Source organism: Phoca vitulina, unplaced genomic scaffold (genome assembly GCF_004348235.1).
Source record: "Phoca vitulina isolate PV1807 unplaced genomic scaffold, GSC_HSeal_1.0 scaffold1, whole genome shotgun sequence".
Lineage (NCBI taxonomy): Eukaryota > Metazoa > Chordata > Mammalia > Carnivora > Phocidae > Phoca > Phoca vitulina.
This window is the reverse complement of record NW_022589704.1, coordinates 79,397,172-79,410,968: the sequence shown is the minus strand read 5'-3', so window position 1 is coordinate 79,410,968 and position 13,797 is coordinate 79,397,172. Positions and strand designations below refer to the sequence as shown.

General features: G+C 41.5%; 1 protein-coding gene across 6 annotated transcripts in view; it reads left to right on the top strand.

Annotated features, from left to right (window-relative positions):
• LYPD6B (LY6/PLAUR domain containing 6B) overlaps positions 1 to 12,743 on the top strand; it is a 166,713-nt gene extending 153,970 nt beyond the window's left edge. For all 6 annotated transcript variants that reach the window (XM_032410756.1, XM_032410707.1, XM_032410747.1 and 3 more), the window contains 4 exons: positions 3,568 to 3,720; positions 6,215 to 6,313; positions 9,945 to 10,075; positions 12,013 to 12,743. In XM_032410756.1, coding sequence (XP_032266647.1) covers positions 3,606 to 3,720; positions 6,215 to 6,313; positions 9,945 to 10,075; positions 12,013 to 12,192 — 525 coding nt within the window. In that variant the 5' untranslated portion in view covers positions 3,568 to 3,605 and the 3' untranslated portion in view covers positions 12,193 to 12,743. The remainder of the gene's footprint in view (positions 1 to 3,567; positions 3,721 to 6,214; positions 6,314 to 9,944; positions 10,076 to 12,012) is intronic.
• The last annotated feature ends 1,054 nt before the right edge of the window (positions 12,744 to 13,797 follow it).

Genomic DNA, 13,797 nt, shown 5'->3' with positions numbered 1-13,797 from the left:
ATCTGCCATCCACTCACTCTTTTATTCGGAGAAGCCTTTGTGATTCCCAGATAGGTGAATTCTAAATTCCTCTATATTTTCTATCATTGGCATCCCTTTATTCCGGGAGTTAGAAATAAAGCTAAGGATTTGGGACCTATCACTCTGCAGAGACAAAGCATTTTTTCAAAATTAGATAAATCTAAAACCAAACAATTCCTTGTTTTTTGTTAGATCCCAAATCCTTGCCATGGCCTGTGATTGCCTCTATGATCTGGGCCCACCACCTCTGACTTTGTCTACTCTCCCCCTCCTGGGAACGCGCCAGTCACGCTGGCCACTTCCTGAGTTCCCCAACAAGGCACACTCCTTCCTGTCTTGGGACCGTGGTGTCTTTTCCCTTGATTCTTTGCTTGGATGCTTTCGCTCATCCTGGGCCCACCATATATGTAAAGTAGTTCCTCCTATCCACTAACACATCTCTTTATTGTACTTATCTTTCAATTAGAATTATCTGAAATTATGTTTTTCCCATCTTCATTGCCTATCTTCTCCTTCTAAAATGCAGATGTCATGAGAGCAAAGACCTCGTTGGTGATCCAATAATAACAAGTTCTCTCTATGTACTACATGTCAATAATGCCACGTTGGATGAAGGAACGGGGTTCTGTCTTGCATAGAGATTACACGAGGCAAACCAGGGGTTCTGGCTTATGATTCCTATTTGGAGATTTGTTCATCACAGCGAATATTTACCCAGTGAGGAATAGAAAATGGTGAACATAACTCATTAGATAGTTCAAGTGCTTCACATGTTTTAACTAATTTAATTCCTACAACCCTATGAGGTAAGTGTTATTATTATTACTTCCATTTTATAGATGCAAAAGTTGTAGTGTGGGGACGTTAAGGAACTTGCACGAGGCTCTACAGAGTATGTTTGGAAGGAGGTATTTGAGCCAATGCTCTTTAGGCCCTAGATAGAAAGGGCTCATGTGCCCAGCACTGAGTTGAGTGCTTCATATACATGATGTAATTTAGTCCGTGCTTTGACACCCTGGGGTAGGGACTGTTGTTGTGCCTCTTCTACAGATGGGTAAGTTGAGGCTTGGAAAGTTTAAGCAACTTGTCTCAAGTCCCATCTTTGCTTAGTGATGGAAAAGGGACTGAATGTAGACAGTATGACTCGGAAAGCTATAATCGTAGGCATCTCCATTATACAGGAATGTGGATTGCTATTGGAGCACAGTGAATGTGAGGTTTTTGGAAGAGGGATTAGTCTCCCCTACTCAAAGATTCCCCACTGGTGTAAAGCCAGGTCTTCATTCCTGGGATCCAGATTCACAATGAATATGGAACAGTCCAACTCAGAGAAATGAGTAAGAGAGGCAGAATTTGTACCAGTATAATGATTTGTCTGTAAGGAATAATACAGTTAGCTGTAAGAAATGGGCATTTTCTTAGAAAGAGCATAAAAATAGGGTTTAGAAATCTGATAACTCTGAAAGGTCATTTTTGGTTTCTAAAATGAACCAGGACAGAAATATATATATATTTTATATATATATATTTTATATGAGATTATACATATATATAAAATGTGTGTGTGTGTATAATCTCATATAAAATATATATATATAAAATATAGAAACAGTAGGTCTCATTCTGTCCTGAGCTGAAATGCAGTGTATAAAGTTTAGCACTATTGATTTTTGAAACTTACCAGGTTTTCCTTTACACTGAATACTTCCTTAGAGACTCCATTCTCAGTGGCAGCAGCCATCTGTAGGGATGGGGATGCTGTGGCTATATTTTGTCTGCTCTCCAGTTCCATCTCCAGAGATAGGCATTATTAGCCACACACGCAAAACCAATCTACTCACAACACAAGAGGGGAAGGTAAAATCCCTAGATTCCATGCGTTATTACCCTGGCTTCAAACAAAATATCCATATGAAGGATTATGCTCATATGTGCAGAGATCAGACTTTTCTTCTTTGAAAAATTCCCTAAACCTACTGAGACCAGCTGATTCAGCAAGAAGAAAATGAGTTCAGGCAATATTATTGAACGCTAAGATTCTAGCATTTTCACAGACTCGTATTACAAGTGCTATTACCTACACAATCCTAAGTGAGTCTACATGAGCCTGTATTTGAGGCTTACAATTACCCTAGTGTGTGGGCAGAATGGGTGTTATTAAGCCACTTTACAGATGAGGAAATTGAGGTTAATAGAGCTTAAAGAGCTTGCCCAAGGTCAAGCAGCTAATAAATAGCAGAGCCAATACCTGAACCAAAGTCTTTGGACTCCAAGTTACATCCTTTTCTGCTGCCCACACCTCCCCAAAGAGAACCTGTTTATGGTGACATATAGGTTCTTAGCATCTCTCCTAAAGATTTTCTTACTACCAGGTTGCTTCTAGAGGGTAGGACCTATGGGGACTTAAGATGAACTATCTTACTCAGTGCTCTGTGGACATCTGTTTCATTGGGTATCAAACCTGCCTACTTTAAGTCTTTGAAAGCTGTGAGTAGTATTTGTGGGCTAGGACTAACATTATGTGGTTTTCAGCTTTTCAGAGAACTTTTATTCAATTTCCTCTAAAACCTCCTGGCAGCTTCTTGCATGGGGTATGAGAGACACAGGTGGGGATGGCATTCTTACAGTGACTCCATTCTCTTTTCCATGTCTCTGTGCTCTGGGATCCTGATGAGACTCTATTTCTCAAATTCATTGTTCTTTTATGCACCATGCTTCCCACTGCTCCAACTCTCATGGTTTCTTCCAGGTTTTGAACACTTTGTTACCTGTACCTCTGAAACAAATAATACATTATATGTTAAAAAAAAATAAAAAAGAAGAAGATAGCAGGAAGGGAAAAATGAAGGGGGGGAAATCGGAGGGGGAGACGAACCATGAGAGACTATGGACTCTGAGAAACAAACTGAGGGTTCTAGAGGGGAGGGGGTGGGGGGATGGGTTAGCCTGGTGATGGGTATTAAAGAGGACACGTACTGAATGGAGCACTGGGTGTCATACGCAAACAATGAATCATGGAACACTACATCAAAAACTAATGATGTAATGTATGGTGACTAACATAACATAATAAAATAAAAAAAAATTAGAAAAAAAAAAACCATTGCAGAATTTCTCAAACCCGAGTATTTACTCAGGGAATGGCATTGACAGAAAGGTGGCTTGGTACCTTCAGGTGGCCATGCCTCTGAACCCTGGTCGTTAAGAGATTGGGTGATTCAGCACAAAGCACCCCGGCCAGCCTCAGGCAGTGAGGGAATGGGGTGCAGCCATGCCCACGCTGCTTGCTTGTTCTTCCTGAGCCTGGAAGGCCTTGGGGTGTCCTGCTTCAGGTGGGCTGGCTAGTGCCGAGGCCTAACCAGTAGAAGGCAGTCATCGCTTAACTTTCCCCTGGGTGGGAAGAACGCCATTTACTCACAGGTATGGGCCCTGCAAGTAGATGGTGGAATGTATTTGAATAACCAGGCTTTCCAAAGGGAAGCAAAACATACGCCTACTGATACACAAAATGCAAATAAATGCGACCAGTCTCTCTCTTCATCGTAGATATGTGAGTTTTGGATTTTCCCACAACCAAGGTCAGAATGCTGCCCCTCCGTCATGCTCTGGCCGTAGCTGTTGTCCAGATCTTTATCTTGTCAGAAAACTGGGCATTGGCCAAGAACATCAACTTCTACAACGTGAGGCCTCCTCTGGACCGTAAGTACTGGTTTGAATCATAGTTCACGACTGTGGGGTCAGGGTGACTATTCAAAGTCCCTCTTTTCACCTATCCTAACTTTGCCTGCTCTGGAACATTTGGGTTATACCTAGAATAAACCAGGAAGTCTTCACTGCTTCCCTGGGGAGGGGTAATTCATGGTGACAGAAGTTTGCTCCATTTCTTTGAAATGGTTTGGCTTTCTGCTGAAGTCTCAAAGGGGTTCTTGTTTAAAATAATCTCTTGAACACTGTTCCTACAAATAGCTTAGCAGAGAAAATTCAGTGTTCTTTGTTGATCCCTTTGTTGGAGAAGGATATTGGCTGTAGGAAGTTTCTCCATAAATGATACATTCTTTCAAATGGTCATTAACAATTTTGGAACAGATTAGTTTGAAATTTGGAGGGAAATAACTACTTGGATTTTCATTAATATGCACAGTCACCATTAGAAAGAAAACTTCCCCACTAATTATTTTAAAAAAGCAAGTATCAGTGAATATCATCTATAGGATAAAATAAATATATTTTTTAAAAAGATTTTATTTATTTTAGAGTGAGAGCGCGCAAACGGGGAGGGGCAGAAGGAGAGGGAGAGAGAATCTCAAGCAGACTCTGCACCTTATATACATATATGTGTATCTATGTGCTTGTATACATATATCCTCTCTCTTCCTTTCTCTTCAGACAAGTAAAACTTCCCTCATATACTTTATTAGAGAAAGGTTGTTATAGATAACAATTGTTTGGTAGAAATACCAAAGTCTGTGATTCCCACACCTGGAAGAGTAACAGAATCATGATGTAAGACTTGAAACTACATATTCCTTGGTCCCTTCTGCAGAGATTCAGTAGTCAGAAGGGTGGGATGCCGATTATTTTTTTCTTTTCTTTTTCTCCCCGACCCCCTCTTCTTTTTAAAAAAGCTTTCCTGATACTATTGATGCACAGCCAGGTTTAGGAACCTCTGTATTTATACCACTTTTTTTTTTTTTTAAGTTTTATTTATTTATTTTAGAGAAAGAGAGTGCACACATGCGAGCAGGGAGAGGGGCAGAGAGAGGGAGAAGGAGAGAATCTCAAGCCAACTCCTCACTGAGTGTGGAACCTGATGTAGGGCTCGATCCCATGACCCTGAGAATATGATCTGAGCCGAAATGAAGAGTCAGACACCTAACTGATTGAGCCACACAGATGTCCCTATACTACTTCTAAATGAAGCCTATATCATTACTCTTCTTTACGTTGTGCTTTTTTATTATTTAGGACATTGTATGTGCATGTGCATACATATATATATCACACACACACATATACACATGTGTACCACACACACCTTGAACTATCATTTATTACACATTTCTAAATTGGTAATGATTATATACTAATAGCTTAATGACATGGCACAGACACAGTTTTCATAAAATCTAAATTATACATTTTCAAATTTTTAAGACTAATACAATTTTATGATGAGAAAAAAACATCATTTAAACAAATGAAAAAAAAAAAAAGATATATTTGACCAACATGTTGTCAGGTTACTAGGATGGTTTGGGGTTCTCCTTGATCTTTATCTGTTTTATTCTCCAGAAATGGAAGAATTGAAAGTTTTACACAAGGCTTTATATCATGGCTTGTAAAGAAATGTCAAATTTATTATACTTTTGACTTCTTGCCCATTAAAACTACAAGATACAAGGTAGGAAAAAAAAAAAACCGTGAAGACAAAAAGGACATTCTCGTTGCTTTCAATCCAAATTGCCAGCAGTCATAATTTCTGCTTTCTGTAACACTCTCGCCTGAGCATAAGAGCCTGAGAATTACTACCATCCTTATATTAAATGTTACATTCCTGATTGAGGTCTAATGTTGGGATAATTGACATATATCAAGTGAGATTGCTGTAATGGAAGTGCATGTGGATGGAGACTAGCCTGATTTGATGGGCCAGGGACTCTATTAGATATTTTTATTGCAACCTCGTATTTAATCTTCATGATTTCTCTGCATGTCATGGGGATCCACATTGTTAGTATTACTGTAAATATTATTATTTCTTGGAAACTAAAAATCACACAACTACTTAGTGGGATAGAGAATTCAAGCTCATGTTGACCTGACTCTAGTTCTTCTCAGGGGCCACACGATACCAAATAATTGGTTCTGATACTATCCCCACCCTTGCCCGTTCTCTCAACTCCCACTTATTCCCCAGTTATAAATTGTAATGGAACAATATTTCAAAGTGGCTTGTGGAATCATTTTCATTACTCTCTAGTAGATAAGTAGACAAAGTATTTAAAGAAAAGGGAATAAAGAACATGCCCCAAGTCTGGCAGTTCCGTCCAGCTCCCTAGCAACAACAATTCTCAGGATGATGGCATGTACATTTTGTTTGATCTAACAAAAGTTGCTAATTTTGTGCCATCTTTGATGTTTGAAAGTTTGTCCTTTGTAACCTTTCTGTTTCACTGTGCATTTCTCTTTAAAGCTACGCCATTTCCAAACAGCTTCAAGTGTTTTACCTGTGAAAATGCAGGAGATAATTATAACTGCAATCGATGGGCAGAAGACAAATGGTGTCCACAAAGTAAGTGTGCTGAGTTTGGAAGACGCTCTTGTTTTTTTTTTTTTTTTTTGGAAGACGCTCTTGTGATCATACCTCATTTAGGTCTCTCTTAACTGACCCTGAGCAGACATGTTTTATATAATGGGATTAGCGTATCAACAGGCTGATGATGTTCTGTATAAATCAGATTTTTTTAGGAGACTATGCAGATATTAGACTATTCTGAGAGTATTTGGAAACTGGTGGCATATCCTCAGTTTGTCGATGTGTGTGCCTCCAAGGATAATTTCTTAAATAATAATTATCAGGCAGAACAAATAGACCACAATATTGTCTAAGGCATCCTAAGAATTTCAGAAATGCTTGATGATACCTCTAGAAAAGTCATACATACTGGCTAACGCAAAGAAAGGTTTTTATACTCTTGAGATACATTGATGCTTTGGTGACTCATTCATTCATTTGACAAACATTTGAATATCTTTTTTGTTTGCTTAGTTCACTGACACATCTCTAGTACCTAGTCCAGTTGCCTGGCCCATACTAAGCACTCAGTAAATATTTGTTGATAGAATGAATGCATGCCTTTGATTAGGTGGTCAGGGAAATCTCTGAGGAACTAAGACCTGACTGACCAAAATAAGGCAGCCATGTGGAGATATGTAGAAAGAACATGCTGGGAAGAGGGAACAGCAAATGTAAAGTCTGCAGGAGACAAGATTTGGCCTCTTCAGTCAACAGGAAGAAGACTGGCCAGTGAGGCTTCGTAGCAGATAGAGAAAGAGTCTCATGGAAATAAGGACTGGGGCACACAGGATCTTCTTTTTCTGGTAGAATTTGGATTTCATTATAAATGTGATGGGAAGGCGGTAGGGGGTTATACGCTAGGGGAGCACAGGATTCTAGTTGTGTTCTAAAATACTGCTCTGCTGCTATGTGGAGCATGGGTGGCTGGGGACAAGTAGAAGGGGACACCAGGTGGGGTCTTTCATTGTCTTCAGGCAAGAGAAGATGGCAACTGGGACTAGGGTGGTAAGAATCGAGGGACAAGAAGTTCAATGATTTAATATATACAAACTTCGTGGTAAGGCAGATGATGTGCTGATGGGGGATTTGGAATTGGAAAGCTCTACTTAGAGCTATAAGAAGATCAGGCTACTCAGATTTTAGGAGGTACTGGTTTTTTTTAGGTTTTCAGACCAAAAAGCCAAGAGAAGCCAACAAACCAACCATCTCTTCCAGAGTTAAAGATTACCAGTTTTGGTCTACTATTACCTTGACTCTTTTGGAAATGTCTGTATCATATTCTATAAAGCAGTGAAATACCCTTACTTCTTCCAGAGAAAGCCAGTGTGTGACACCAATAAATAGTCCACACGGCAGACCTCTATGGGGCCTGAGAATCTGATGCTATAAATTAGCACAAATGGTTGTGACATCTACTTGGCAGTATTTGTCATGATTTCTTTTCAAAAGTAATTATTATAATTTTTTCTTGAGGTTCTTTTACATTTCTGTAGAGTGACCCTAAATTGGCTATGTGCTTCTGAGTACATGTACGTATGTTATGCATTTGGAGATGTGTTTCTACATTTTGCACAGAAATATATCTTCATTATTTCATAGTTTTCAAGGTGGGCCAATGCTTTCTTTATTACCTTACTTCAGAAGGGTGGGTATCGTTCTTTCCCTATTTGCTTTAAATTCCTCTGAAACATTCGGTGCTAAGAATTAAGACAGTAGTCCATTGGGGCATTGATGTCCAACTTCTTGTGTTTTATCTTCATGGACTGTATTATTTTGAATTATATCAAAACACTGTTCCCACTAGGTCTGTGCATAACACTTCAAATTGTCATTTATTAATCAAAGCCATTTTTAATGGGAACGTGCATGGATATTTGGGGTTTTAGAATTTCATCTCTGTTGAAACAGGTGAACAAAAGAGGAATGCTGCAGCTTTCTACCACCAAGAAAATGTCAGAGATGGGAGAGGTGAAGCCCACGGGCTCTTCCAGGTCCCCCCTGCACACCTGACTCTTTAAGAGCTCGCCATGGAATAACCCCCTCATTCCAGTGTGCATGATGGAACATTCTTGACTGTACTCAGTCAAGCCCCAAAGATACTAACCATCTGGAATTCTAACCGAGGGTGTAATTTTGTACAATTTGCCATTATTTAGGAGAGTGATAGTCAACCATTTCTTGGGGTGAACAGGCCCACAGCTATTGTTCTTTGTCATCTCAGGTTTCCTTTCCCCTTCGAGTTTTCCTTCTGTGGTCTGTCAGTGTTGTTAAGAGCGGTTCTCTGTGTAACAGGATATGACAAGAATGACATGTCTTGTTTTATTTACCCTGGCTTCTGTTCTGACTTTCCAGGGCTGCTTTAGCACGGGTGACATTTTATAGGAACACACACAGCTACCAGTTTTCAGCTCTCCTTTGTTTGAAGTCTAAGTTGAAATGCCTTTCTAAAACATTATAGTCGTTCCTTTTCCTTCCGAATGTGGAAGTCAACTACTTGTGTCGAGTGCCCTACACCATCATCTGATTTAATACTAAGTATGCCGAGAGGCAGAATAGTGTTCTGGTGAAGAGTACAAACCCTAGAAAACTGCCCAGGTTAGAATCCTACCTTCCACCACCTTCTACCTAATGTAACCATGGGCAAGACACTGTGCCTTTGTTTTTCTTGATCTGTAAAATGATATTAATAAGACTTGTCTTAAGGCTTATTGTAAGGATTAACTGTGTGAATACATGCTAGAGTACCTAGCTGGTGGTATCCCCTCAGTATGTGTTAATATTATTTGAAGTTTACAACAACCGTATCAAAATGTCAGCATACTTGTCAACATCATTTTATTCAAAAGTAAGTGAGCTTGAAGGACCTAATGGGGCTCACTTGTAACTGAGGCAGTTCTGTGAAGCCAAGTGTTCTCCGTATTAAACAAGTTTTCCCCTCATTTTATGGCATTGCTGCTCTAGTCCATTCTCAATAAACTAAGGAGCATTGCACTGGCCTGAGATCACTATAAAGAGCGGCAAAACTAAAGCAGAAGTTCCTTGGATATTGAATGAAATCACTTTCTTTAAAAGTAGTAAAACGTGAGTGCTTAAAACCATACAGAAAGTTGTAGAAATGAGCGAGCTGTGTGGCAGGGAGGGGACAGAGAGATTTAGAGTTAAGAAAGGGGAGGAAAATGGGAATACTCAGGAAAAGTCAAACACTCTGGGAGGATTAGAGCGTGGGTAAGAACTGGGTGCATCAGGAAGGTGGTCTTGATGTATACTTTAAAGCACCTGCTTTTCATTTACCACGTCTCTTAGTAGACAAAAAACAAATGCTGAATAATACACCAAGAAGTGCTCTAACCCATTACATTTTACGTTTACACCTTCCATTCCATAGAGTCCTAGAACCCATGCTTCAGAGGGAGAGAGACAGAGATACAGGCACTTTGATATGAAATAGCAGACCCAAGGTCAGCTTTAGAGGGCACCAAAGGATAGGTGTCCACGCCTGCCATTAAACCTCTTGCCTTGAAACCTAAGGATTGTCCTGAATTTTAGTCCTTTCCGAAGTGATTGTTGAGTCTCTCTTTTGCAATGTGAAACGTGTGGTTGCCTTTTTTTTTTCCTTCCTGCCTAGATACACAGTACTGTCTGACAGTTCACCACTTTACCAGTCATGGAAGAAGTACATCCATTACCAAAAAATGTGCCTCCAGAAGTGAATGTCATTTTGTGGGCTGCCACCACAGCCGAGATTCTGACCATACAGTAAGGAGTGTGTGTGTGTGAAGTTTCTCTCCTGGGTTTTTTTTGTAACTGATGGTTACTTATACATTATGGAAGGCAGGAAGGATAAGTCAGATTGTGTACATGTTTACTCTTTGCGGAAACACTCCCTGACAGGGATGCAACAGAGACCACAGAGAAATGGAAGACTCTCTGTCCTTCAAGAAAAAATAATGTTACTAGAAACAAATACTAATTCCCAAACCACACAGCTATACCCTGGACCTCGGACTTTGGGTAGATTGAAGTCTGCTCTGGAAGCTGAAGACCAAACCATCCATGAGAGAATGGCAAACACTACAGAGCCCAGCTCATGTATTTTCTTTATGGCCAGGTATCACGGGGCACACTGGCCAGTGAAGGTGGAAGGTGGAAAGAGGGAAATGGGGACCCCTTTCACTAAGGAGTCCTGGTCTTGCCCCCCACCTCTGCTTAGATGAGGAAGTGAGTCTGAAAGAATCTGTTTAATAGGATGAACTATGGATAGATTTTAGATCACCTGATCTCGATTTTCTCATTCTAAATGAGCAATTTTCCTCTTTTATATGCCTGGAATTCTGAAATGTTTGTAAAAATTACTTGAAAAGTATATGAATTTCATGAGATGTTAGAATTTGATTTAGTTTATGTGTATGGAAAGTGGTTCTGACACCAGTGGCTTTCCGCTCCGGCTCCGTAGGAGAGTCACCTGGGGAGCTTTCATAGCTGTGCTCATTGTCGGGGGTGCGGTGGGGGGAGCATCCCAGATCAGCTGAAACAGAACTTCAGGGTGGGGTCTTAGGCATCAGCATCTTTCCTTTTTTTTTTTTTTTTTTAAGATTTTATTTATTTGACAGACAGGGAGAGAGGGAACACAAGTAGGAGGAGTGGGAGAGGGAGAAACAGGCTTCCCGCGGAGCAGGAGCCCGATGTGGGGCTCGATCCAGGACCCCGGGATCATGACCTGAGCCGAAGGCAGACGCTTAACGACTGAGCCACCCAGGCATCTTTCCTTTTTTAAAGTTCCCCAAGGAGATTCTCATGTGCAGCCAGGGTTGAAAGCTGCCGATAAAGGTACTTCCGAGTCGCTGCCCTTTTCTTAGCTAGCCAGCCTGGACACCTCTATGAATGGCTAGCTAGGTTTATCAGGTTGAAGCATTGTTCCAGGTATTATGACAGGAGATTGCCTCCCCTGAAAAACATCTTGTGCTGTGAGGGGACAAGCCTTTTTCAACCACCCAGCAGCCATAATTAGCAAGCCATTCTGCTGTAACAATAGGAATCAGGTGTTAGTATAGACAATAGAGAGTCATTATTATCCCCTAACAAGCAGTACCGAGAAAGAAAATCAATGACCAATCCAAAAGGTTCCTAGCTTTCATTTTTGTTTCAGTGTTTCTCCTTACAAACCTTAGATTTGTTGATTCAATCAAGCAGTCTTATTCAATTTCCCTTCCTCTTCTTTTCCTTGCTTATGCTTGGCTTGCTGCAGATAAATCACTGTTAAATGAAAAGACTCTCAAGATAGTCCTTACTTCCGGGTCAGTGGTGGGGAAAGGTACTCAAGGGGGCCTGAGCGTCTCGTAGACTGGATGAGCTGGTTAACTCTAAAGATTTTTTTTATTTATTTATTCATTTGAGACACAGAGATACAGAGAGAGAGAGCATGAGCAGGGGGAGAGGCAGAGGGAGAGGGAGAAGCAGGCTCCCCACCGAGCCAGGAGCCCGATGTGGGGCTCCATCCCAGGACCCCGGGACCACGACCTGAGCCGAAAGCAGACGCTCAACCATCTGAGCCACCCAGGCACCCCGAGTTGGTTAACTCTAATTCTATCTAATCTCAGTGCTGAAGAAGCTTGATTTTGTGGCTCTTTGCTTCACCCTTCCCTCTCCTTCCCATCACTCACCCTCTTTCCCCTCTCCTCTTGCCTTTGTGACAGGAGTGTAGGTCTTGCTGTGAAGGCATGATCTGTAATGTAGAGTTACCCACCAACCACACGAATGCGGTCTTCGCCGTGATGCACGCGCAGAGAACATCTGGCAGTGGTGCCCCCACGCTCTGCCTACCAGTGCTTGCCTGGGTCTTCGTGCTTCTGCTGATACGAGGCCACTGTTCCTAGGAGAGGCAGAAACCGCCCCATGAAGCACCGGCCACGAACTGTGTGAACACAGCATTTGAGTGAAGACCAGTCTCGCACTTGAAGAGTGCACCTTGGACCCCAAAGCAGAAGCCAGTTGTTTGCTGAGCTAAAACCCTCCTGCATCAGGCCACGGAATTGAGGGAAGGGAACATGGCAGAAACGGAGGGGATCGCCAGGCTTCCTGGCCAGAGGGGCTGCATTTTGTCACTTCCGCAGGGAGGAGCCTGCCCAGCATCTGCAACGGGTGGGTGGCAGTAAGCCTGTGGTGTTCCTGCCTGCCCAGGCCGTTAGCTGAAGGGACTCGTCGACCTCAAGACTCTTTCGGAAGCTGCTGGGTCAGACCCTCACATTTCTGTGTGTGATTAGCTCAGTGTCTCCATGAAATCTCACCCTTTCCCCGTGAGAAAGGAATCTCCCCACCAATGACATAGTCAATGAGAAAGGCCACTAGCTATAGGAAGAAAACTTCCAGTTGAACTAATATGAAACCCATTTGCTCATGTGGGGGGAAATAAAGCTTTTAAATTATACAATGCAGAATGCATGCTTATATGTGTTTCTTGACTGACCTGGCGACCTCGGATAAAACATTTACCAGTGTCATAAAGGAGGTCACTGAAGTTATGTTTCCATGCACCATGGGTGATATATTCTGGCTTAAATTATAAACTTCCATGCCAAAGTGACCTAGCTTTCTCTTTTTGGAAAGGACACTTCTTGGGATGTTAAATGCGAATTAGTGAATTGAGAAAATCAGGAAGCCTTCCTGATGCAGAAGGATGACACCTCCTCCTATCATGCACCCTTCGCAGTAGCAGCTTAACTTCAAAGAAACTGGCAAGAGGGCCCCTCCCCCATACGGTCAACTTTTCTCTGAATGTCAGGGCCACCAAGTGAACCTTTCTAAAAACATGCTAAAATGTTTGGTCCCTTTGTCTCGTCTTTCCCTTTTTTAACAGTCTCAGCAACTTCTTTCTGTTTCCAGAATCCTGATTTCCTGCCTTTACAGTTGGGGTGACCTTCAAACACTCTGCCCTTTTATGTATGGTGATGAGTAGATGGAGTTTTTTGTTTTTTAACTGAGCATCCACCATCAGAACACTGGGTGCTCCATAGAATCCATTAATGATGCTATCCTTGTTATGTGGGCTCATCTATGGTGGGAGTCAGCAAACTATGGTCCATGAACCAAACATGTCCTACCACTTTTAGTCTGCTGGATTTCTGTAACAAATACACTATTGATTATGTGGCTTAAAAACATTTAATCCTTACAGTCCTAGGGGTTAAGAAGTCCAAGATTAAGGTGCCAGCAGATCAGAGATCTGGTGAGGGCCCTCCTCCTGGTTTGCAGACCGACCACCATCTACTTATATTTATACAGGGCAGGGAGAGACTGGTCTCTTTACTCCCTTATAAGGGCTCTGGTTCCATTCATGACCACTCCACCTTCATGATTTAATTAACTCCCAAAGACCACACATACAAATACCATCAAATTGGGAATTGAAGTTTCAACATATGAATTTTGAAGGGACACGACCATTCAGTCCACAGCAACCATGTATTTTTGTGAATAAAGTT